At 41.7% G+C, this 27594-nt stretch overlaps 1 protein-coding gene across 1 annotated transcript; it reads right to left on the bottom strand.

The window, feature by feature from the left end:
- Positions 1–439: 439 nt before the first annotated feature.
- MTCL3 (MTCL family member 3) lies at positions 440–26693 on the bottom strand (the record flags this gene model as incomplete). Its single annotated transcript, XM_080614733.1, has 6 exons — positions 440–508; positions 1071–2246; positions 3464–3535; positions 22131–22289; positions 25241–25465; positions 25770–26693. 6 exons carry the CDS (start codon positions 26691–26693, stop codon positions 440–442), a joined length of 2625 nt encoding a protein of 874 aa, XP_080470859.1.
- Between the last annotated feature and the right edge of the window lie 901 nt (positions 26694–27594).

The raw sequence follows: 27594 nt of genomic DNA, 5'->3' as shown, positions 1-27594 counted from the left end.
CTGACGTGTCCAATCTAACTATTGATATTATTTGTTTAGAGATAATAGTAATTAATTTGCTTTAAATTTGTATAAGCCCATGCAGTGCTCTGCTTTTAAGTTAATGGGAGCTCTACAAGCTCAGAGCTATAGCTAGATAAAAAAGTAAGCATGCTAAATGTTGTTTCTGTTTGATTTCATGCGATACATGTATAGCAATTGATTAGCTTTAAACTCACTGCGTCTGTGACTTTCTGATACAAGGAAACAAAAGACTAATTAGTCAGCATAGGAATAAGAAATAATAGCTTTCAGCTTCACCTACTTTGACCGTAAACTGGCAGAACAGCACAAAGTAAATTAACACAGCAAGAGACTTACTAAAACATTAGATAATACCATGAGCAATAACAGGATTTGTCAACTATAGGATTGCATGCTAAGATAAGAGTAGGTAATTTTAATTTTTCATGGCAATAGATGCTGAGTCAGCAAGGAATTTCCTCCCCAGAAACTCTCTGGAACAATTCTGCATAAAAATGAGCTACCAAAAAAGATGTTAGTCACTGCTGCATGCAAGCAGTGACCCATAGGCCTTCAAAAGATACAATCAGTTACAGTAATTCCAATATTCACACTACTGTATGGGTCTGTGACTGTACAGTAGATTTGCATGGTTTATTTTTCCCTGTGGTTTGTCTTATTCTCTATAATTTTGGAAATTTAATGTTTCCTCCTGTTTGAAATTAATAAGATTTTCTTTCTATCCATTTAGCAGGAACCTAACCACTAAGAAAACAATCATGTTCATTTATGTGCCAAAAATGCTGTCTGCACTGCCTTTATTGGAGCACAACTCTGGCAAATGCACTTGCAAAGCCAGAAAGGAGCAAAATCTTCCACTTCCTAGAAAATAATTCTTATGTTTTCCAGGAGACTAGACTTACTCACTGTTCACAAATAGCCCCATTGGTAGAACAAGGTTCCATTTGGCTAGAATAAAGAATTTTGATGTGCCATACATCAAATTTGAGACTCAGTTCACTTGGCACAGCCTTTTTACCTGTAGGCCTTAATAAGTAAAAGTCTACCTGACTCACTGACAAAGGTTCATCTGCACTTCGGTCGTCTGAAGATTTCGGAACTTCCAGTCTGTCGATGAAAGCCTGAAGCTCTTTCCTGAAGGCCTTCATCTGTGCATTGATCCGGTAAAGAAGCTCATGCTCACGTATTCTGCTGCCATCATCTTCCTCATCCATCAGTCCAAAGAGGTCCCCATTAGCCACATAAATTCTTGCCTCCGTTATGATGGTGCTTGTGTCAGAAATTAAGCGATCTATTGTCTTGCCCAGCCGCTCAGCTTCAGAGCGAATGTCCTTCATTTGCTGCCTGTCAGTGAAGTTTTTTTGCCACCCAGATGCTGTTGGATAAAAAGACCTCGTGGGTGTCAGGCAGCGAATGTTCCGTACCTCTTCAGAGTCACTTTCCCCACCGATGGGGCCTTCCCTTTTGCGATGAGGGGGGCGAGAATCATCATCACTCTCTTTTTTTCCTGCATCACTTTCTGCATCACTGTCTCTGGGACTGCCACGGATCCCAAGATGAGAGGCCAAGTCATAGCGCTGCATATTGGACATTAAGACTCTGTTCTCATACTGGAGTTGCATGACTTTGCCACTCAGCTCATTGATCTGCATTCGTGCAGCTTTTAGCTCCTCCTGTAACGCTTCTGTCTTGGCATTATCATGGTGCCTAGAGCTCTCATGGGCGCCAGACTTGTACTTGTATTTGTTTAGCTCAGCTGTTATGCGCTTGTTTTGCTCTTCCAAATCAGCTAAATTTCTCCTCAGCAATTCTGTTTCATCTTCTACTAGTTGCAAATGCTGTCTTAATTCTGACAGGGATTCACTCTGCTCTCCCAGGAGTGGGTTAGAGGTCCCTGAGAAATCATCTCCTCTTAAATCATCAAGCTCTGCTTTCAGTCCTCTATTTTCTACTTCTAGTTCAACTATTTTCCTTCCAAGAATGTTAGCTTCCTCCTCCACAAGTCTCAATCGAAGCTTGAGTTCAGCTTCTCTTGTGGTAGGTGGCCCACCTGCTTCACCTTTTGGCAAGGGACTGTCCAAATCCCCATAAAATGATCTATATTTTTGCAGCTCATGTTCAAATCTGTCTTTTTCTTTATCAATTTTAGCCATTTTTTTCCTCATCAAGGCTGCTTCTTCTTTGACGAACTGTAACTGGCATTTCAAGTCTTCATTGTCCTCCTTAGAAAAAAGAAAAAGTAATATTTGAAGAAACTTGATATAAAATAGGAGACCTCCAGTGGACGGTCTTAAGTTACAAGATTAACAATAACAGGTACTTAGCTTGAGACACTAAGAGATTTTCCTTCAATCATTTTTTCACTAATCAAGAAATTCAAGACAATAAAATAAATACTCAAATTTAAAAGACAGGAAAAGACTATTTTACTTGTGATTACATTTCACACAATGCCCAGAAAATACAGGGTGGGGGGCAGCAGGTGCGGGGTGGAAGGATAGGATGAGCTTGTAAAAGATCCCTATATTTTCTAGGCTTGCAACACTGTACTAGACTTCACAGTGTTCAAAAGTCCTGAAGTCAGCACACAAATGGCCTATGATATTGTTTCACCAGGGCTCCCATTTACAAATTTTGCATAAAAAAACGAATTAATGAAAGCTGGAGGCTTCTCTCGCAACACCAGTGGGTAGATCATTTTGCCAAGGTGAGGAGCTCCTTCAACACCGGAGCAAGGGGAAACACAAGTGTGTAGAGTGCTGGTGTTCTCAACATAAGAAGGACATGGAACTGTTGGAGCAAGTCCAGAGGAGGCCACAAGGATGATAAAGGGGCTCAAGCACCTTTCGTATGAACAGGCTGAGAAAATTGGGGCTGTTCAGCCTGGACAAGAGAAGGCTGCGTGAAGACCTCACAGCAGCCTTCCAGTATCTCAAGAGGGCCTACAAGGATGCTGGGGATGGACTCTTCATTAGGGACTGTAGTGACAGGACAAGGGGTAATGGGCTCAAACTTAAAAAGGGGAAGTTTAGGTTAGATATAAGGAAAAAGTTCTTTACTGAGAGGGTGGTGAGGCACTAGAAGAGGTTGCCCAAGCAAGTTGTGAATGCTCCATCCCTGGCAGTGTTCAAAGCCAGGTTGAATGGAATCTTGGGTGGCATGGTTTAGTGTGAGGTGTCCCTGCCCATGGCAGGGAGGTTGGAACTCAGTGATCTTAAGGTCCTTTCCAACCCTAACTATTCTATGATTCTATAATTAGGTGGCCCTTGACAAAGTGTTGTCTGACCGCACATTTGGTCTAAGAGCTCTCAATTTCACAGCATACAAAGAGTAAAGCAAGCAAGCAAGCAAAATGCAAATCTACAAACCATGTGCACAATTTCCGTAGTGTCCCTGAAGCCTCCACATGAGGATGTAGGCTACAGTTATTATAACATACCTCTGTTGGTGTCTGCTGTGACTTCTTTTCTGATTTTGGTAGGTCTTTGCTCCCTCTTCTTTTGAGTGATTGCTGTAACAGCAAAAAATGAGATGCACTGAATATTTCACTAAAGAGGCATATAAACCATATTTCATTAATTTTAAAACACAGCAAGTCAAATGCACCTATAAAGGAATTAATTTATTGCAATCCTAGAGATACCAAATACAGAAGGGAGACACAGCTGCCCCAAAATGACACAATAATGTTATACAACTAAAGTACTCATTTAATGTCTGTCACTTTTTTAATTCAACTCATTTTAAGACTAGTGCATAATGAATGTTTAACACATAACAAGAGAAGTAAGAAAGCAGATATCCAAAGTGGTAACTTACAGATGTGAAAGATGAGGCAAGCAGTGAGACCCAGCTTGATCACTTGATATCAACATTACTGGGGACAAGGCACTTAGAGATGTGTCTAGCCAGACATGTAGCCTTAGCCTTTGTGATAGGCAAGCTACATAAAATAGGGTCACTGAGATCCTATTGAGTGTACATTTATAAGTACACCTTTCTCCGTGTCCACCACAGGCTTCAAGCTTGCAGTCATACCTCTGGAGGTGTACACTGTAAACAAACTCTGTGCAAACTCACACATAGACCTGGTCTGTTTTCAGAACATATTCAAGTAGATACAATTTAAAATTGCTTGGACTATAAAGTCCTAGTGAGAAACAAATCATATTATCTTAAGAACAGTATCACACAAAGACACGTATGCACCACCATATGAGCAGACTTCTTTGGTATCTTCTCATCTGCTACCTAGCCAAAGTGAGTAGAAAAGAAACTTCTGTTTTCAGAGCAGGAAGCACTGGGATGGAAGCCTACTAGCATATCCAGCAACAATCTCATTATTGCTGACAATAGAAAGTTCATTAGTGGGCAAGTGGTAGCAGGGGAAACCAACTGCAACCGTCCTGCTGTCAGTGCTCAATACAGATCATCAAGAAAACAGCAGGAGAAAGGAAAGTGAGTGAGAGAATATGTTAATACATTACATCCCACTTGCAGTTGTTCCCAGTTTTTATGTTCCCCAGGTAAAATGTAGGCCCTGAGGCAGGACAGTGATACAAACAACAGCATCTCCATCTGAGACTATTCTCTGGTAGCAGGATCCTTCGTGCCGCTGAAGAATGTGCATTTCCTTGCACAAGTCAGGCTGTATCTAAAAGCTATCCAGTTCCATACAGTGGGAACTTAAATGTGTTCATAATCCTCAAGGAACAGAGTACGGTGGGCAGGTATGCTGTACATAACAATCCTATGCACTATTTGCCCACTGGTACCATTTGTTCTCTTTCTTTTGCAGATCATCACCATAGCAAATACAAAATTTGTGGACTGCTTGTTCCAAAGGAAAATCAATGCCATGGAAATGACTCACATATAAATCTGAGCAACCATAAGAGATCATTTCTCACAAGGCTTTTTTGCTCCAATTTACTGTACAGTTATACAGAAATTAAGAAAACCAACCTCAGATTCAGAATGAGAACGAAATTCATAGATGGGTCCACCAAGAACCAGTATTAAAATTTGTATATCTCTTGCAAAAACACTGAATGCTCTCAGTAGACAAAACAATAAAATCAATCAAAAATCATTAGCTGTGATAGCTAGATAGCTGTGAATCACAGGCTTCTAAAGGAATCCAGAAAAGACATGAAAAAATAGTTAAATTAACTTCACTTTTTCCCTTTAAATATAAAGCCAACAATTTTGGGATCCAGTCTACAAACAAAATTATTCTTCATGGTCTTCCAGTAGCTATCCTATTGTGGAAATGGTATATGTATGTGGAGAGTTTTTTGATTTTCTTTTTGAATTGTCAAATTTATAAAGAGTTAAACTTTCAGAGGAGCAGCTTCCCCCTCAGTATTACCATTAATCATACCACTATGTATTATCAGTTTGAAAAAAAACCCTTTCAAATCAGTTAACACTGCAAAACTCTCCAGATTCTTGCCAATGATAAAACAAATAAGGGATAGTTAAACTATATTTCTACTTGATATGTAAATGCTTTCTATTCACCCTGAAGAGCTCAGCATCTCTCCAGATTTAAGGAGGTTCTGAAATGCTGAGCTGCAACTTCTTGAGTATCCTACAACTTTTCAGAAGGTAAGAGATATATGAAAAGGTTTCCATGACAACAAAAAGAAAACAAAAAAACTCGACAGAAAAACAAACAAACAAAACATGGCAGGGGGGTTGGAACTAGATGATCTTAAGGTCCTTTCCAACCCTAACTATTCTATGACTCTATTCTATGAAAACAAAACCAAAAGCCACCAACCCCCCCTCAAAAGCCCAACCAACACACTCCTTCCCTCCAAAAAAAAAAAAACCCATACCAAAAGAAAAACCCCAAACAAGCCCACACAGAGCAAAAGTATTTTCTAGGTTTGACATAAAATGAAAAATCTGTTTTTCTCCTTTCTCTCCATATTTTTTCTGTTCCTTTTTGTAGTCAGGATAGCAACATTTCAATTACAACAATAGCTGTGGCTCTGTAATGACTAGGCACTACTTTCTAGTCTGTTCTACTGGAATTACAAGAAACCATCCATGAAGCTTGTATTATTCACCAATGAAATGATGGTGTTTAGCAACAGAATTTTGTAGCAGAAAGCAATGAAGAATGTGCACAATTCAATTAGCAGGATGATTTGGGTAAGTGGATTAGGCCTAGCTGGAACTGGTATGATCTCTTTTCTTGTGGAAACCACCATGAGACAATTTCTGATCACTAGAGGTTAAGATCTGTCCTGCACAGACCTCAGATGACAGATGACACCTGCAAAGTCATAGTGTCCCATAACATCATGTTAAGGCACTGAGGCAACGCTCATACTGACCAAAGAATGTCACATATCAAGCAATATATCCCACTGTAAATAAATTTCTGAGAGTTTTTTCAGAGGTACATTTCACAATTTACAGTGGCTACCCTTTCTATCATTTCTCTCAAGACTTGCACTACTCCCCTCTTCCAATCCAATTTTTAACATTAAACAATTTACTGCTGCTAATGAAAACAAATTCATCAAAGCAAAACTGAAAAAAAAACCCCAAACAACCATTCAAATAAACATATGACAAAATCAAAACTGGGAACCCAGACTCCCGCAAGTGGATCTTCATGTTATCCCTGCAACTGAGCACTATTAAAACTTCCTGCATGTTGCTTGCTTTGACATACTAACAAATGTTAGGGCGAATGAGTGATTCAGCCATCTTCATGTACAAAAACTGTTTGTTCAAAAATGTTTGTGTTAGATCACCTTTTAAGATAATTTACCACTTGCTAATCTTTTTCCCATGTAACAGTGTGCCACAAAGGATACTGTAGTGCCATTAAAAGACACCCCTGCTGTTTTCTCAACTGTAGCAAAAAATCTGTCCCTCATATTCCAGAATTGTTTTTGAAAACGTGTTGTGAAGGAGAATTTGGGAGCTCAGACAGTTTTTCTTCCACAGAATTTTAAAAAATCATACTGAGTTCACTCAATGATTGAGTTCAAAAGACAAAGGTAAAGTAAAAAAAGCAAAAGTGCTTTTGCACTATCTTATCTGTAATGCTCACCAGACAGCACTACAGTTTTAATAAGCTTGAATCAAATTACCCATCTGCAGAAGAAAAGAATAAACAAAAAATGCATATAATACTATTTCTACAATGAAGACTTTGCTAAACTGCTCAAGTACTAATGAAGTATTTCAACAGCACTGGGGACAGCAAGACTAGTAACTGGGGCATGTATCATTATATTATATAATCTACCTCTGAAAGACGAGGTAAAACTGGATTTGATCTGACTATGCTAGCATTCACTGTATCCAACACACATGGGCTATGTGTGTGTCCTGGCAATGCGGAGAAGTTTCCGCAGTTTAGATAAGACCACAGATAATATTCATATTAGAGCCACAGCAGAACACATGCAGCAGACAATTCTGTTGCAACGTTCAGCAGCATCAATTCTCCACTGACCTTCACTGGAGTTTATCCAACATCTTGCTGGCACTGCTAAGCACTTCTCAGGACCAGATGGTATAACTCTTCTTTTGCCAGACCTAAACTGCAAGCCAAATGTGCAGTCCTGTGATGATCAGTGCTTCTCAGGTGTAAAAAGGCCTGAAATCTACTCTGAGAGTAACATGACGCTGAAATAACAGCATCACACTTCACTGAGTAGGAAAGGTGTAAAATGAAATCAAATTCTTGCTACCTAGGCCTAAAAGACAATAAATCACTCAGCAATTCATAAAGAAGCTTTATGTAAAATACACTAAGATTTTTCAAGATGCTTAGGTTTGATTATGTCAAGCCTGATCTGGGGGTATATAATCTAAAAAATCAATGTCGGCAACCACAGGAGGAATTCCTGACACATAAAGGGATTTGTGGGTGCACAAAGCTCCCCTAACAGCCCTTACGCCTCCTCACAGAGCAGGCTAAGGCAAAGGCTTCTTGCATCTCCACAGCCGCAACCAAACCTTCTTATCTGCACACAACTGTACTGTACATGGTCATGGTTAGCTGCCTCCCGACTGCTGTGACAAGTCCGCAGAACTTCCAAAACCAGAGCAAACCTAACACCATCTTTACAGTCTTGAAAAGCTGCTGAATATTGAACAGTTTTCGGGCTGCACACACTTGCCTCTGTCTGGCACAGAGTGACTATGACCAGAGAAATGCAAATATGCCCTAAGACTCTCAGTGCATTTTCCCTTCAGTCAACAGAGTTGGGTAGCTCACAAGGCTGGATCACAACAGACACAAAAAGATTTCTTAATTTACTGCCACTGACTCTAATTCAATGTATTAGGAAATGTAGTAAAAACCAAATGGACACTATCCATGTTGACAAATTGAAAATTAAGATTCTCTAAAAAAAAAAAATAAATTAAAAAATTTTGGTTTTAAAATGTCTCCTTTATTCTGCAAGTCTACCAGTGCAATTTGCCAGCAACCAACTTGAGACACTGGCTTTGTCTGTCACTGGCACAAGGCCATAGAATGATACAAGCCTTTGCCTCTTTTACCTCCCTTCTAGAGCAGAAGCAGTCCTGAGTATTTTCAGTATTCCACTTGCTTGCAAAATTAAAGCAGGAAAAAAAAAAGCAGTGGATATGTGAAATGCAAAGAAGCACAACACAGACATGGATACGGCAATTATGAATTAAATACATGAAATATTTGGCCAAATCTAACAAGAGTCTTCTTTTGCACACATGTAGAGTTTTTTAGCCTCTGTAGATCTCAGAAGAGATTCCAAATAAATTTTCATGAGAATGGGAAAGTTTGAGCAATCAGATTAGGTTCATTGCCTTGATTACAAAAATCTATGTATATAAACCAAAGAACATTTGCCATATCTCAACAACAACAAACAAAAGGTCATTCTGAAAATTAAGAGTAATGAAAAGGATGATTCTGCACATGGTGTGTACTTCTATACTGCTCAAAATGTGTACAGAAGCCAGTTCTGCAAAGTTGTGGGCTGATCACACATGTACATTTGCTTTCAATCTCATTTCCTACTGAATAGTTGTATTAAATGCTCAGACAGCTCTCACAGAACTCAGGTTATTGAAAACAGAGGATAAGACTCCACAGTGCTCTGAAGCTATACCAGTGTGATGCTGCCACAAATAAAATCTAACTTTAAATCTTAATTTTGTTGAGCAGCTCAGGTAAGGAAGGTGCTCTGGAAAAATAAACCATGGAGGCTAGAAGCTAAAATAGAAGGAAGACATTTTAGTAGTTGGGGCATCCCCACACCTACCTTTCTCACTCTGGTACCAGTCTGCTGTACCATAAGCCTGCACCCAATCCTTTTCTGGGTATTTCAACCATGCAAAGATGGAGATGAGGGGAAGGAGAATACTGCAGTGCTGTCTGAAGCAGTGTCACTGACTACAAAAGGCTCAGAAGACCTGTGAGTGATCCCCATGCCTCTACCTCCTAAAAGATGACTCTTCCCCTTTAATTAAACATGCTCAGGCTCTTAAAGGAAATGCTGTTCCCAGCAAGAGAAGAGGCTGTGGCTCTTAGGCTGACTTAAAACCTTCATGTACAGATTGACTTAGAGACTGTCATTTAAATGTTCCCTTTGCTATAAATGTGAAAATCTCATTCTGAAATGAAGTTTGACAATCTTCAGCTTATTATAAATATTTGATCACTGGGATGCATTTTTAACTAGCTATTATGAACAAACATCAGACTCCTCAGCATTTATCATAAATGTCAAGAACCTGCAAATTAATGTCACAGCAGTGCTAATAGGGTTACACAAGAATCAATTCTTGTGCAACTAATTATTCTTTTGCTGCTGTCTGGAAAAAACCAAAATAATATTGGATAAAGACTGCAAACAGAATAAAGATTGCAGAAATGTTAAATACTGAAAAGGACAGTCACTATTACAAACCTTGGAGCAATCAAATATCTGTTTTAATATGACTAAATACAAAGATACACATGTAAGAACAAGGGGTGAAAGCTATGCTAGGACAATAGGAAAACTGCCCAGAGAATAAAGAAGATCTTTTGAAAAAACACATCTCTGAAAAAGACTACAGGGTCATAGAAGATAATCAGCTGAAATAATGTCCAAGGATAATTTTGCGACCAAAAGGCTTAATTCTGTCCTAGGATGTAGATACCAAAACTAAGGTTCACTGTGCAGTAACTAGAAAGGGATGTGCCTCTACACAGAGTCAAACCACCCTCAGACAAGTGGAATGAATCACTTCAAAGGTGTTCCTATCTTTCTCCTTTGAGGAAGGTCAAATTCCTAACTTAGGATAAAAGCTTAATTTTCAGACAGCTAAGTGATATCAACCCTAAGCATGCAGATATTTTAAAAAAGCAAACAAGCAAACAAAAAAAGCCAACAAAAGCAACCAACCAACCAAAAAGCACTAAAACACTGATGCTGGACTCTTCAGTTTAGTGTGGTTGCAAGAACATATCTTTCCTGGCTGGTCACTAACTTTCAGCAAATTCACAGGAGAAGGGAGTTACAAATTTTTAACTGTTCCTGGGATAGTTCAGGAAGAGTTGTGGTACACTGGTCTCAGCTGTCAATTTTTAATACAGAGCAGCACTCTTTTCCAAAAAGCAGGCATCAGTTAAAACAGCTGGGGGCTATTCAGGAGGCCAGACTGATCTTATTATACAGTTCTGGCTTCGTAATTTCTGAATGCATGAAACCTGACCAAAGTTTGGAAACTTAGCAACAATATTCCTAGAAGCATGCCAGAAGGAAAATGAACCTTTGGGGGTATCTAGGTGTACCTTCAAGCCAATGTTCCAGTTCAAAACGCTTCCTGTGGCACTGTTACAGATGTTTCTAATCAATTATTTTATCAAAGATTTAAACTGCTAGCATCTGTAAAAATTAAAATAATTCAACCAAGCTCATAATATAAAACATTCCTGGTAATTAGGCAAGTTGGATGTCACCATCAGTCATGCTTTACAGGGATGGAGAAGCCTCCCATTACACACAACACTGATGGAAACAGATGCATAGCAAATAACTTCTAAGTGCAAGTACTCATTTGTGACCTAAGTAAAGAGCTTGGTTGTTATCCTAACCTGGATTCATTGCTGAGATAGCCAAAGTCAATTAACACAATCATACAATTAAAATCAGACAAAGCAAAATAGAATTGATACCCACAGGTCTCATTCTATGCATCTTGATATATGCTATTGTTAATACCAGCAATGGGAAAAAAAACCAAACAACCAGCATGTCAAAACATCTCAGCAGAAACAAACACTTCAGAAAAGTATACCTGCACATCTAAAAAGTTATTCCACTGCCCTTTACTTCAAAATCAGAAATGCAGTGCTTGGAACTCCTAACCATGCAGTGTTATCAAAAACTGAATCTGCTAAAATGCCAGGGGGGTGCAGCTGTTGGTATTATGAACACTGCAGTAAGTGAAAAACAAACCTCCAGGCTGTAGTGGGAAAAAACACCCCCAACATCAAAAGCCTGATGTTCTTGTTCAGAGTTAATACTGATTCTACACAGTTCAGAAGAGCAGCTGGGCTGATCCCAGAGCCCAGTATGCCCTGTAGTTGGGTGTTCTTCCTGCCACATGACTCACATCTATTTAAAATGCATTTAGGTGTTTTGTATTATGTGTAAAGATTAAAAATATTTATTCAGAACAGAGCAAAGGTGTTTTCAATTAAAGGAAACTTTAATTTTTCTTTTTTAAATCTCAGAAGAAGTACTCATCATTTTTACTTTTTATATCCCTTCATGCCAAACATCTGCAATTGCACATCCTGGCAATGCCCTCATAGTTCTCAGTGGGTCTTTGTCTGCTTTTCCATCTCTGGTATGCTTCACTTTTGGTTTTGAGCAGACTCAGAAGCTCATAGTTAAGCCAAGGGAGTCTCTTGCTCTGCCTGCTTTCCTTAACTTTAAGGGCATGAACAGGTTTTATGCTTCCAGGAGTGTTCTTCAAAAACTCCCAGCACTCTCTAGCTCCTTTTTTCTCCATGGAAGCTTCCCACAGAATCCTTCCCAGCTGAGCTCTAAGCAAGCTGAAATTTGCTCTTCTAAAATCTAAAACCTTTGTCTTACTACTGACCTTCAGCATGCTCAGCAGGATCCCAAACTCCACAATATTGTGATCACTGCAGCCAAGGCCGTCACAGACCTAGATATTACAATAGCAGGTTTTCTCAGTTTGTGAATAGCAAGTCCAGCAGTGCTTCATTCCTGGTTGGCACATCTAACATTTGTATGAGGAAGCAGTTCTCTACATCTTCCAGGAATTTGATGGATGACATAAGCTGCTGTATTGTTCTTTCAACAAATGTATGGGTAGTTGAAGTCACCCATAAGAACCAAGTTCTGTTGACTCGAACATGATATGACAAGGTTATCCTTCCATTCACTGGCAGCTGAGTTCAGCCAAAACACGAGACAGCACTTACCTCCATGGTGCTATTTTCTCCCCACCCTCCTAAAGCCAGGATAAACTACCTAGGGCTGTGAGGTTCCACCAAAGAGCCATCAGAAACGCAGGCACTGGAAAATTCATTGTGCAGAATAACTAACAAATATACCAGGCTACAGAGTGCCCTGTGTTTTTTAACTGTAGACTTGCTAGCAGTATGAGAAAATCTAAAACCAGAAAACTGTTTCCTGTGGAGTTGCTAAAGAGATCAGTTTAAGATTATGAGAAAGACAGCTCTGAAGCCTGCAGTGAGCACATGCACTGAAAAGAGACAAAGCTATGGTAATTTTCCTTTCAATTTGAAACAAGCTCAGCTTAGATTTGTATCAGCACATTGCAAATGCTTTGTTTTTCCAGGTGTTTCTTTGAAGCGACAGGTGCATTTAAGTAGTGGACTGAACACAGCGCTGTAAGAACTGAAATCATGTATTACTATTATTCATCAAAGCCTTGGTGAAACTTCCAGGAGGATTATGACATTTCATGTATATTGATTTCATATGAAAACATGTGTCTAGACCTCTGGTTCAGCACTTAGAAAATGTCTCTGTTCTGCCTTCATAAAGCCTTCCAGATGACAGAAAGCAATTTTGCAAATTCATCTGGATTTCCTCTAAATCTAGAGAATCCTGGCCTCCCTTTAAATTCCCATTCATGCTTTTGTACCCACACAAAGGGGTGAAATCTGTCTTCTATCTTGCAACCTTTTCTTTTAAGAAACTAAGGAAATTATACAGTGTCTTACAAAAATAAATCCAGAGACCTGCCAAGAATGACAAAATGGACATAAATAAAATGATAGTTTGAATTTTAAAAGCATAATATTATTAAAAAAAAACCCCAAAACTTAGCCAAAACAACAACAAAAGAACCAGTGTGCATTATGTACTGTCTATGGATACAACTGTGAAAGGTAGCATGACAAATGTCAAAAAGCCAACTAAACCAGGGAACTCATTTTTATACTTTTAAGCTACCTGGCAACTTTTTCTTTCATTTGAGCAATCAGTTTGGTACCTCTATGACTAAGTTATGTATATGGACACTTGAATGTCCATTTAGGTAAAGAAATACTGAAACTAGGAAGCACAAAAATGAAAAATTGTCTTCTGAGGTTGAGGACCATTACAGAGTCCTAAAAACTTGCCTTTTCTGAGAAAATAAGTAAATTTCTCCAGTTTACAAACAGTAGAATGCCAACAAACAATTAGCAGATGACTGAATATAAACCAAACAATACTGGGTTTCCCAAACTTTCCTCCATTTATTAATGTGATATCATACTTTGAGGGCTTTAGAAAAGTCAGTAGCAATATCACCTACTTTGGTAATGAGATATAAAAAGTCTTCTTTCTCCTTTAAATCTCAAGGAACTCATTCCCTAAAGACATTGCAACAGGCATACATTTTTCCAGTCTGCCTCACTGTGAGTTCATACTCACAAACCATTTTCTCCGGCAACCAGTTACTATCCACACTTATCACACTGTCTGTTACTCCCACAGACAACAGGGCATTCCAGTTGTGTTGGCTTTGTCCTTGCTGTCAATTGCCCCTTGTCAGTCATTCTCAGCGGTAAGAATTCACATGGCAACAATGGACTGGACTTGCTGTTCTGTGTTCCATTTACCATTTCATCTGGCTCCATACCAAGTCAGAGACCCCTCTGCCTAGTTTTGACTCTAGTAAATGAAATAGTCATGGACTGTTCTCAGGACGCCAACTGACACGCCACAATTCAGTCTCCTTTCAACTACAGTGACAATACAGCTAAACTTCCTTGCAGCTTCCTTCCAAACAAGCAGGACCACATCCAAACTGTCAGTCAGGAATAAGCTTTGACCCAGGCTAGACCCCAAGTCATGCCCAGGCACTGAAGCAGTGGTAACTGATCCAGGCCAAAACCATCCAAAGGATGTGTCAGCAACTTCTTGTCAGTGTGTGGACCCTTCCTTAGTCTGATTTGCTTTACAATTACAGTTTTTGACTAAAGGAAGCAATTATGTACCAAATAACTTTGAGAAGAATAACCCAAGTGAAAAAAGGGTCCCAGGTGCTAACTCATCCTTTCTCTAAAACATAGTTCCTATGAGTCTGGAAGCTTGGCTCTTATTCTGTGCCTCTGTTCTGGTTACGTTTGGTTTTGGTTTTTTTTTGTTTTAAGACGGCCATTACTTTTATTTTTCCTTTAAAATGGAGTTTACTGCAATGAGACTTTGATTTTACTTGAAGACTGTACATAGTATCAGTAACAACTTTGATAAGAGAACTTGCAAATCTTAGGCTACTGATACTCATCACAGAAAGGAAAAAAAACAAGGTAACATTCTGTCACAAGGAAGGAACTCCCATGCCCTCATCAAACCAGAATAGCAGCATTATGTTTACAGATTCAAAAGTATCGATCAAAATTTATTCTGTGACGGCTAAACTCTTTTATGTTTTAAACATATTCCAGATACACTCTTTTTCACTACAGTCGCCACTCTTTCATTATTACTTTCCCATTAGCAAGCAATCCTGCCACTCCTTTTACACATCCTTGCAAATTTTAAGACATTTCAATAGGAATCAACAAAGCAGCAGAGCAGTTTCAATGACTCTCTGAAAAAAAGTCTCCTAGGCACCTTTACTCACAAAACCTGTTCACAAAAAGATATTTATGGATATTTAGTCTTTTGCCATCATTCACTCACTATTTGTTACATATGTTTTGGAGTTATATTATTACTGACCATCAGGCTGTTTATTTTCAGTTTTGATAAACTCTCTTGGAGCAAATGGTTCATCTAAATTGCTGATGGCTGATACATAATTAAACATGTAATTTTATGAGGTTTAAGTGTAAACTGCTTCTCAAAGGCACATAATTTGTTCTTGTTTGTGGCACGACATTTTCAGAGAATTACTACAACAGATTTTGTGAGAGATTAATTTCTTACTCCATTATAATTATTTTCCCATATTCAAATAAGTAAACTGAAGCAAACTCTTGTTTATCCTGCTCACTGTGAAATTGCAGTGTGCTCTGAGCAAAGATGTCAGAATCACACCCTCACAGATTATGAATAGCATCCCTGCTGAGCACTGTTTTTAAAGGAACAAAATATTTGGGCAGGATACCAAAGGTAACAATTTCACACAAGCAAGTCTGTCAGAAGTTACTAGGGGTTCTGCATCTCCAGGCACGCGGTGCTCAGAGAATCACTGAGCTGTGCTTGGAGACAGATGACTGGTTTGCTTTTTTGTGTATAAACTCGGGCAGAGGCTTGTTTCTCATCTCTTTTTAAAAAAGCCTCCTTATTATCCTGTTGTTCTTTTCACCAAAGAAAATTGAATTTTCATAAGGCAACAAGCTGAGATTCCAGATTATACAAACCCTCTGCTTAACTGTGCTTTTAGTAGAAATGTTGCTGATATGACTTGGCATTTGGGTCCTCCGAAGGTTCCAGTAAAGCACTGGGTTTCTGAGAAACCTATTAAATCCTCCCCTGCTGCCATCTCGTGCCAGGAGCAAGTAAATTACTGTAACTCTTCGAAGAGTACTGCTTACTACGCTGATCCTGTGAAGCTGACCGGCTCTATCAGCAGGCATACTAGCGTCTCATCTCTGCCTTGTATCTACTCCCTCCATTACAAACTGTTTGAAACGAGGCTCAAAACCTGAAGATAAATTAAAACATGAAGTACAATTAGTAAATGCTTTGGGGACAGTATGATGGAGGAGACTCAAACTTTCCCTTTCAAAGCAGCACAATCAAGCATCCATCTCCAGTGACTTGTACGCTTACAGCATGGGCAACAAACAGAAACTAGAAATCCATGAATATTCACAGAGCTATAGCCTTGTTGGGATCACAGAGGCATGACAGGATAGCTGAGGCTAAGCTTTAGAACCAGAAACCTTTTCTCCAGTGCTCACAGTGATGTAGTTGCCATTTCCTAACACAGAGTAGTTCTCCACTGCTCTCAGTCCAGACACAAAAGTGAAGAGCTACAGCTTGGAAACAAGGAAAGTAACAGAACAAACCAAGGAAGCTGACAGATTTGGATGTGGGGGTGGAAGAATCCAGAGGAAAGGACAAATTTTGCAAAAGAGAGAAGCTGTAACTAGGAAATGAGGATAATATATTTGGAGTAGAATAAGAGGAAAAATTACTGGAAAATACTTGAAATCCAAGGAGGAGATTGGACACTCATGAAGAACTGGATGGATGCAGGGAAGGAGGCAGTGGGAGAGAAAAGGACAAGAGTGGAACTTAGGAACCAGAAGACAGAATAACAGCCACTACTGTAAAATACACTGGGGAAAAAAAAAATTAAGATTAAAAACCACACACACAGGATGAAGCTCAAGAGACAGAACCCGAGACTCTGATCTATAGGAGAAAGACTGGAAATAAGTGCTTGTGGCTAAATGGCAGAAGGAGCTTAGAGACAGAAAGGGCTGTCAGAAAGGAGACACACTGGATTTTTGTCAGAAAGACATAGTGGACAAGCTGATATTGGTGATCAAGGGGACTAGAATGGGATCATCCCTTACCGGTTCTTTTCATGGCTCTCCAGTTTTTGGTTTTGGAGAGGGGTGTTTTGGGGTTCATTGGGGTTTTTTTTACAGCAGCTTTTGTTGTGAAATTTCTGGCTACTCTCCTTATTTCTGTGCAGCCTGAGCACTCAGAGATACAAAGACAGCAAACCTGTGCATAAACAGAGCAGGTAAAGGTTGCAAGAGTAAGCAGAAAAGTGTACTTTCCTGCGGTCCCACAGCAGGATAGTACCAAAATGAGGAACAGAATTCAGATTCCTCCTCTCAGCTCCAGTGCCCAGTTTCCCAGACCCTGCTGACTTCTTCCATTTCTATGCAGCATATAAAACAGACCGACTAACAAGACAGGCACCACTCCAGCAAAACACAGACCCATGTAGGGAGGCATAAACTCCTCTGCCTGCAGTGTGAACTGAAGGGACAAAACACATCTCTGGTTCACATTCCATGTAGCCACAGTTGTCACAAGCTCTGTGTTTGAGCTAATAACTTAGGCTTAGAAGAAGAAAATGGTAGATTGACAACATCACCCTAATGTGGCTGGAAGAACTGAACTGTCTTTTATCCACTCAGGTTACAGCTCTAACAGAGCAATCTATTTCTCTCTAGAAAGACATATGTCTCTGAAAAACTTGGTGCCTCTTGCAGTTACATATCCACATTGCAATAAGGATTTGTAAAGCCCAAGATCCAGTACATCTGTCATGTCTTCTCCTACTTCATTTGCTTCATAACAAACCATCTAAAGCATGGCTGATGGGGCATTTCCTACACAGTTATAGCAAATGAATGAATTCTTAGCTCATACTACGATCATAAAAAGCTCTACAAGAAAGTTAGCTAGGCTTTAACAAGTGGTTACCAATGAAGTAATGAACTTCAATTAATTAATAATAATGAATTAATTTACAACTCATTACTTTTTTTTATATCTGAAAAGAATACATCTAGCTACAGTTGACTTCTCTTTCTTCTAGGAAACATTTCACACGACCTCAGAATCATTAGGGTTGGAAGGGACCTCTGGAGATCACCTAGTCCAATCCTTCTGCCAAGGCAGGGCCACCTAGAGCAGGTTACACAGGAACACATCCAGGCAGGTTTCTCTGCTTCATTTTCAGCTTCACAAAAAGCATTCCAATTAATAATAACAAATAATAAAGAGGAAATCAACAGCAGTTGCTACAAATGAATTCTGAGAACTGGCAATGCAGATTAAAAAACTTGTGTTTCTGTGTGGATGCATACAAGAATAACATTAACTGAAACAGCTCGGGTTGGGAGACTGAAAAGTAGCTTATAGAAATGTATGTTTTGCTGGAACACCTTCCAAATCCTGGATGCTTACAAGCTTCTGCTACCATCCACAACTTCTAGTTGAAATGCAATATATCATAAATATTTTTTCCAAAAGCTCCAAACCAAGAAAGCAAACATCAGCTATATCTCTATTAATGGACAAATACAGTCACAATATTCACCCAAATGTTCACTGGAGAACTCTAGATTTATCTCTACACAAACACATCTACTAGCATTTATGTTTTATATAAGCTTCCAGTTAAGTCTGCCATGTTTTTTAAAACAATAAGGAATATACACAAAGAGAACTTTGGCTTTGGTTCTGCTCTGGAGACTGCCTAACAAAAAATTACACTTCTGCCTCCAACATTTTCTTGACACACTTGTGAGGTGGGCTGATGCCAACCTTATGAAGTTTAACCATGCCAAGTGCAAGGTCCTACACCTGGGTCGAAGCAATCCAGGCACAGCTACAGGTTGGGCAGAGAAGAGGTTCAGAGCAGCCCTGCAGAGAAGGACTTGGGGGTGTTGTTCAATGAGAAAATGAACATGAGCTGGCGGCAGTGTGCGCTCACAGCCCAGAAAGCCAACCGTATCCTGGGCTGCATCAAGAGGAGTGTGACCAGCAGGTCGAAGGAGGTGATCCTGCCCCTCTACTCTGCTCTCGTGAGACCTCACTTGGAGTATTGTGTGCAGTTCTGGTGTCCTCAACATAAAAAGGACATGGAACTGTTGGAACAAGTCCAGAGGAGGGCCACGAGGATGATCAGGGGACTGGAGCACCTCCCGTATGGAGACAGGCTGAGAAAGTTGGGGCTGTTCAGCCTGGAGAAGAGAAGGCTGCGTGGAGACCTCATAGCAGCCTTCCAGTATCTGAAGGGGGCCTACAAGGATGCTGGGGAGGGACTATTCATCAGGGACTGTAGTGACAGGACAAGGCGTAACGGGTTCAAACTTAAACAGGGGAAGTTTAGATTGGATATAAGGAAGAAGTTCTTTACTGTGAGGGTGGTGAGGCACTGGAATAGGTTGCCCAGGGAGGTTGTGAATGCTCCATCCTTGGTCATGTTCAAGGTCAGGTTGGATGGGGCCTTGGGTGACATGGTTTAGTGTGGGGTGTCCCTGCCCATGGCAGGGGGCTTGGAACTAGATGATCTTAAGATCCTTTCCAACCCTAACTATTCTATGATTCAATGATTGTGCATTATAAAAGGAGATGACATTTCTCATGGCAGTTACACATAAGTAGGTTTTAAGAAGAACTGAAAGGGTTTTTGTTTTAGCAGTACATTTGATGACACAAAAATACAGAAATCAGTCATTATACACTCTGAGCACTGTTATGCTCTGAAATAAAAATGTTTCATTGTCTTTGGAGATTAACTCTCTCATTAATTCCAAGCTCAATAAAGTGAAGATCGCAATCCAAACAAAAGGTCTTGACTCTGTATTTTCATATGTGCTGAGTAGAGAATTTCCTTAAGCAGGAGGTTCTATTGTTTATAATGGCTGTACTGAAATGAGAAAGGGTTGTAAACCCATGAAACTAGAAGAAATAACTCACAATCAAACAGAAAATCAACATTATGACTATCTGAAAATTATATTTAAGATGCGCTAACCCTTCAATTGTCAAAGAAGACAAGGCATTTGTCACAGAAAAATTCTAATGCACTTCAGATTGCTTTGGGTTGGTTATATTGGGTTGCTTATTCACAGATTCTGCATTTCAAATATGTAAGAATTAGTATTCTTCACCAGCATTCTTCCATTAGTCCCCCAAGTCACAGCATGCTTGCAAAATGCATAATAATTTGGCTTCACTTCAAACTTGCATTTTTCTGACTTGCATCTCCTCAACCATCCTCCAGCTTCCCCCATGCTGTGCTGAAAGTCCTAGCCTGAAAAGCAGCTTTCTACTAGAAGGGACTCAGCAGCCCTTTTGGAACGCATAAATGAAAACTCCTGCCTAGTGATCATAATGCATGTAAAGACTGGGCATGGCAATTCTCCTCTCCAGTTCAGTATAAGGATGCATTTCTGATTCTTTGTCCACTCTATTTCTACTCTGGTGTAAAGTCTTACTGCATTTTTCCATTCTAGCTCAGTGCTCTATTCTATGCCAGTAGTAACTGTCCATCTGTTTCAGCTTCATTAAATTGTGTAGAAGAGCCCCTAGCTTAAACATGACACTCTCTTCTGGAGTCTCCAGTATCCTTCCACTGATACCAACAGCAAAACCAGAAAGAGACAGACACATTAGCCAAAGAAAGAAGCGGAGAACTGTATGAGAGCAACAGAACCATAGTTGAGCATAGTGGGACAGAGGGAAGAATCAGGATAAGGAGAAAGAGACTACTGAGGACAGAAGCCTATTTACTGGGTTAATTTCCTGCAGGTATACAGCACCCAAAAGACACAAACTATTAAACTGCCACTATACTTCACTTTAATCTGAAAATGCAAGACAGAAGAAACTTACAGTGGTATAAACTATCAGATGGCAGGAAGAAAGGATCCAGAAATGGGAATCTATAAAAAGGTAGAGTCTGAATGGACATGAAAAAATTGGAGTAAAGACAAGCTTAACAACAAATTGCAAGGATAATTACAGAAAGATCATGTTCTCATAAAGAAGATAGTCCTGGAAACTGAGATGTATTTGATGGCAGAAACCAGAATGAAAACAGAAGAAAGTCTCAGGCAGAGGAGAGAGAAGCTGATTTCATGCCCTTTTCAAATCTGTAATTATCTGAAAAAGCAGAAGAAGGTGGAACGAAAATACCTGTTTATCCTCTACTAATATGTTTGAAATTCAATTCCTGTAAAGAAAACATGTGAATATTTTTAATAGTACATCACTTAAAGTAAGCATTTGCAGTTCTTAAAAATTCTATAACTTATCATACAACCAAAAAATTCCTGCCTTTCTTGACAACTGAAACACATCTCTTCCGCTTCATACAAGATCAAAGTAGACACTGGCATTCCTACTAGGGAATATTACTAAAAGTGAAAATCAGTGGCATTCATTGAATTTAAAACACTGAACTGGAGGGCTGTTTCTAAAATTTGTTCTGAGAAGTCATTCTTAGTTAACAGTTTCTTGTTATTGTGTGCTTTGTTATCTCTGTTGACCAGGCTATAATTGCTATAATACAATTTTCTGCTTACTTAATGGCACAAGATCTTGCATCCATATAGTGGCAGATGGAGTAATTTTTAAGATTAATTAGATATAATGTAAAAATATGCTTAGACTGAAAGGCCAGGTAGAGTCTTTCACTTCACAACACTCCAAAGAACATGACTGAACAAGATGGAGAGGTGGCTGGATCCCCAGTCTCATTGTGCCTGCTAGTCCCTAGTAGTAGTTAGCAAGAGAAAAACACTGGTCTTTGTAAAAACACGTGGGGAACATGATCTCCAAAGTTAGGTGCCTCTGACTCCCTTCAGCACTCTTCCTGCACATATATTAACATAAGTATATTGTCTCAACGCCTCTGAACTCTGTTACCATAAGTTCCACATTTCCCACCTTGCATAGGAAAAACAAAGCCACAGTTTGGTTTCTGTTTTGCATAGGAAACATCAAATATTTTAGTTTGTTCTCAGCTGCCGCCAAGCTGTACTTCAGCACTCTATAACTTTCAACTTTTGACTGCCATATTTTGTGACCCCGAAACAAGTTATATGAAGAAAACCAGTTAGTTCAGCAATAAGAATTTCATAATTTCGAATACTTTGTGTAGAAGTAAATAGCAACACTAACCTCCTTCATTTTTTCCAGTTCATTCTGTAGTGCTTGTTTGGCAATTTCAACTTCTATAAGCTGCTGTCTTAATTTTTCATTTTCATCTTCTGTTACAGTACGTTTTTCTTCCACATTTTCTAACTCATGATGAAGTCTCACTGACACATCTTTTGCAACCTAAATTAAATGTTATATCAAAAGAAAGGTAACAAAAAAATTACTACTGCAGTGCAACTATTTAGAGGTTAATTCTGCATGTTGTGATGGAAGCGATGTGTAAGGAAACATGTACACAAATACACTCACAGAAAGAATTCTAAATGGTTCCAAATTCAAGTCAACTGCTTCAACAAATGGTACATAATTCCTGAGGACTTTACTGTAAATCACATTAGACATTAAACTCCAACTCCCTCTTAGATTCCGTTATGCTGATGGTGAAACAGGACTTTCATTATTCCTGGAGATAGCGCAGCATCTACTTTCAACCACTGTTAGCTTATGCTTTGCAATGCACTAAGGTATATGGTCTTCAGTTGACGTGCAAAAGCATCTAAAAGCAGGGTCCACCTTCTCCAAGCCTTCCTTACCTGTGACTTGCGAAGAACAAACAGACACATCTTGATTTTGACCCTGTTAGTTTCTTCTTCATGGGCAGTTAACTTAAATATCTGGCATTAACTGCTATTTTTTCATTTAAAGAGTAAAATATGCACAAAACCCATCTTTACTGACCTTGTGGTCACTCAAACAATGCCAAATATTTCAAATGAAAATGAAAACTAACGGTTTTTGTTATTTGGTATGGGATCTTTTTAATACATTTTCCCAAGAATGGAGTTAAAAGTCACATTGTCATAACCTAATTTCTCTTCTTCATGCAAAGTAATGAGAGTTTTGCCATTCAGACCACTTGCCTTGTATTATCTGAAACCACCAGAAACTATAATCATGCACCAAAAATATTTAAATATATACTAATTACTGTTATGATGGTGATTTAGACACATACTTGAAAAGCCTAATTTCCTGCTTTTTTTAAAACATTAGAAAGTATAATTAATCCTTCTTAACATTAGCTAGGAGAGCTTAGAGAGCTATCCTTTATGGCTTTCACTAGAATGATCTTTATGCTTGTGGGTCAAAGAATTTTCTTTAACATACTAAAACTCTAAAGAAAATTTTAATTGTAAGCAAGCAGTCAAGAAGAATCTGATGTATCAGGAAACAGCAGCAGCTAGTGACTCAGCCTCCCCTGACAAGAAACCCAGTGTGTGCAAATTACAGATACAACACTGCAGTGTAGCAAAAGATCATTCAACAATCTCCCCCACTGTACATGCAGTCAAGACCCATAATGCCTAACAGAACGAGTGAGTGGAGGGGAATTTCAGTTATAATCATACTCCAAAGAGACTACAGGGTGAGCTGAGAATCACAACACAGACATCTTGATGTTTTTTCCTATGCTCAGTATTAAACTGCTCATCTGGTTGCCCAACCAAAGTAAATGGAAAATCATAGGGGACATTTTTAACAGCATCCTGTCAGAATCTGTCTTCAGTCCATAGATACAGGCTGGATCAGTAAATACTACCAAGTAACAAAGTCATTACTGGTAGTGATTTTTGACACAAAATTTGGTGGTGGAGCAATTAATGCATGGAAATCCTACAGAGCATTCTAGATCACATGGGAAATGGGACTAACTTGCAAGATGCATTTTAATACAGCTATGTGCAAGACTGTATCCATGAAGGATTAAGTCCTCTAATATATATATATTACCTATGCAAAATGAACAGCATTACTTTGGATATAAATTCTTCAGAAGAGGGCTTGGGAACATTACAGAAAACTGCAAATGAGTTACAATGATGGTTAGCCAGCACACAAATTCACTCAGACATTTATCCCTGCTCCAAAGCAGAACACATTCATGATCTGCGGGAACGCTTTGCAAAAACACTATTCCTTTCCAAAGAATCACTTATATGGTTATCCAGAAAGACATGGGAGAAATCCTAATTCAAGTGAGCCCTTTGTCCAGCTCAATCTAAAGCCTTAACTGCCACCTCTATATTGCAGGCAAGCAACTGAGCAGAGGTGCCCTCACCATTTCCCTCCCTGGCCCTGCACGCATACGAATTGCCAATACATAGTAACACTGAGCCAACAAAGAATTCAGCTCTACAAGATGGAATCGCAACATTCACTTGGGACATGAAGGCTCACATTCAAGTTCTGCCTACAAAGGTGCATGTCTCCATTATTCAGCTAAGCATCATTCTGAATGTGCAAAACATCTCATTCTCCTCCCACAGGTTCGCCACGAGAAATGGCAGAAGACCAGCCAACTGAAAAAAGTTGAAATTCAGCAGGAGCCTTTAACAAAGCCCAGTAGATGGAAACAGAAATTAAACAACTTCCAACTAGCGCAAGAAAGAATGTATTTTTTTTTCTGTAATTGGGCAATTCAGATGTAGAATAGAGATGACTGATACTTTACCAACATCAAGCCTTAAACAAGGACTGAAACTTTTCCTCAACAATGGGCCGTGGTCCATTCAGATGTTACGGATGAAATACAGTTGATTACACATTGAAATTCGATGGGTTGTGTCTATGCTTTCTGGTGGATGTGGAAAATCCTGGCTTCACTCAAGGTATCAACAGTTTTTCCACTGAGACCAGCAATGTCAGGATTACATGTGGTGACTCTGCAAGTATTTGATCTGATGGTCTCATGAAATCTTTACTAAAGAGTGCCGTAATCCCCTCAAAGTCAGGGGGACTATTCGGTGAGGTTGGTTTAATTTTGCAGTCGTAGGGTATGTTTCACATTCATCCTAAAAGATCCCAAACCACTAGATCCTAATTTGTATTTGAGTCATTTCTTGCACATTAACTTTACAAAAAATGATTGGACTGAGGCTGAAAATGGACCATCTGCGTACTGAAGGGTGTCTAATACCAAGGTACACTTGGCCATTGCTATCCTGCGAGCTGGTTTGGGTACATGGTGTACAACAGAACAGATGGAAATGCCTGACTCGTGAGGATCACTAGCATGGTCGTGTCTCCCTCTGAGATGCTCCCTCCCCTCGACACCTGCTCAACGTCTGTACCTTGAGGTCCTGCTCCATGCTGCGCAGGAGCTCGCCATCGATCTCGCCAGTCTGGGCGTAGCGGAGCCTCTTGCGCTCAGCCTTGCGCAGCCGGTACTGAAGGATCCGGCAGTTCTTGTTGGCTCGCTCCAGTTCGTGGCGCATTTCCTGAAGCTGGCAGGCATCCTCCTCGAAGAAACTGTCCCTCATCTCATCCATCTCTGTCCTCAGCTCATCTATCTCGTTCTGGCATCGGGGTGAGAAGAGGATAGGGACGCAACAGGTGGGTCATAAGCACAAATGTTACCACGTATAGGGGAAGGCGTCCAAAATGGAGCTCCTCCTCGCAGGGACGCCAACTAAATACAACCCGGCTCATTAAAAACACCGCAGAGAAGCAGGGAAGCGCCACTGCCCGCGACAGGGCCATCTTAACCCTGCCTCCAGCGCTAGTGTGGGGGGAGTGGGCGACCGGGAAACCCTTCTCCGGCGGGGGAGAGAGGGATGCCGCTCGGCCCCCGCCCGGCCCCGGTTCCCCCCAGCCCCTCACCTTGAGGCTCTCATTCTCTTCCCGCAGCTTCTCCATCTCTTCCTGCATCTCCTCCTGCAGCTGCGGGCTTAGGGCGCCCTCGGGGGCGCCGCTCCTGCTGCCGCCACCCGCCTCGCCCTGCCGCAGCCCCTCCGCGCCGGCCGCCGCCATGGCAGAAGGCGAGGAGGCAGAGGCGGCCGGGGGAGGCTCGGCCGGGGCGGCAGCCGAGGAAGAGGAGGCGGAGGAAGCGCTGCCGCTGCTGCTGTGGTTGCTGCCCTTGGTTTGCATCTGGGCGGCCGCTGCCAGCCCTTTCCTGAGGTGGAACTGGATGAGCTCACTTTGCAGGCATCCTTCCTTCCAGTACCCGCCGCCGCCCGCCGCCCCGCGGCCCTTCCCCACACCCGAGGAAGATGGAGGCGCCGGGGCCGCCTCCCCCGCGCCCTTCAGAGGAGACCGCCCCGCTTTCCCCCGCCACTGCTTGGGCGGCGGCGGCGGCTGCGGCTGCGGCGCCACCGCCCCCTCCCGCTCCCCCCCGCCGCCGCCGCCTCCTGCAGGGGGCGCCTCCTCGGCGGCCCGTGGGCCGGCGGGCTCAGCGGTGCGCGGCGGCTCCTCGGCGACGGCCTTCGCGCCGGCGGCGGACGGCGATTCAGCACCGGCGCAGGGGTGGACAGCTCCCGGCGGCGCGGCCCCGCGCGGCTGCTTGTCGGAGGCACGGCCGCGGGAGGCTCGGGGGGCCTGGCTTACTGGTGGCCGCCCTGAAGTGGCCTTGACGGCGGCGGCCGGAGCGCGGAAGGCGGCGGCGGCGGTGGTGGCGGCGGGCGGCGGGCGCGGAGGGGTGTCGCGGGCCCTGGCCGGAGAGGAGGCTCGCTGCTGCTTCCTGCCGCTGCTGCCCTCGGGGTGGAGGCGAGGCTCGGCGGCTGCGCCCCCTGCAGGCGGCTGGCTCATGGCGGCGGCTATCGCAGGGAGACGTCCATCACCAGCGGCGTCCTCCGCCTCCTCCTCCGCCGCCGCCGCCCTGAGAGCTGCGGGAGGAGAAGCGGAAAAACGATCGGGGTGGGGACGGAGAGGGCAGCCCCGGGGCGGAGGGGACACGGACGAACAGCCTGCCATCGCCCTGCCACTGCTGCGCCCCGCCTGCATCCGATCCCGGCCCGGCGGGCATCTGCGGGCGGAGCAGCGACCGGGGACGAGCCGGCCGAGGCTGAAGCCCAGCGTCAATGCGGGGAGGCTCTGGGAAGGAAGGCCACACTGCACGACTCAGCCTGGGATCAGTTCCCACTCCGCTCACATCTAGGGGCGTTTGATTCCCGATGCCCCACGCCATGGGCTGCCGGATCCGAGCTGAATCTCCATTCACTCACAACCTTCCCTCTCGCTTGTCCTGACTACCAAGCTAAGTACCAGTCTGGGTTGCTGCCACTCCTGTTTGCCCCTTCAAACGTCTGTTCCAGGCGTCTGGCACAGCCGAGTGGGGAAGGGCTGCTGTACAAAGGGCTGCACACGTGGAAGCAACAACAGATTCCTCTTCATCTTTGAGAGGTGCTCTTCCAGGACAAGGTTTGGCCTCCCAAAGTGTCAGAAATTGAGCGCCATAAAGAAAAAGGACCATTGAGTCAGCTTCTAAACCCAGGCTTAGGCCAGGTTGATGGGGCTTTGAGCAACCTGGTCTAGTGGGAGGTGTCCTTGCCCATAGCAGGGGGGGTTGGAACAGTTTGATTTTTAAGGTCCTTTCCAACCCAAACCATTCTGTGATTCTGATTCATCCCAGCTTGTTCTCCAGAGGCACTGTCAGGAATTAAGACTTTGTTACTGGTTGTGCTGACATAGGACTGAGGTCTAAGTCCAG

This window comes from Psittacula echo, assembly GCF_963264785.1.
Source record: "Psittacula echo genome assembly, chromosome: 4".
Classification (NCBI taxonomy): domain Eukaryota; kingdom Metazoa; phylum Chordata; class Aves; order Psittaciformes; family Psittacidae; genus Psittacula; species Psittacula echo.
This window is presented reverse-complemented; position numbering and strand designations above follow the sequence as displayed.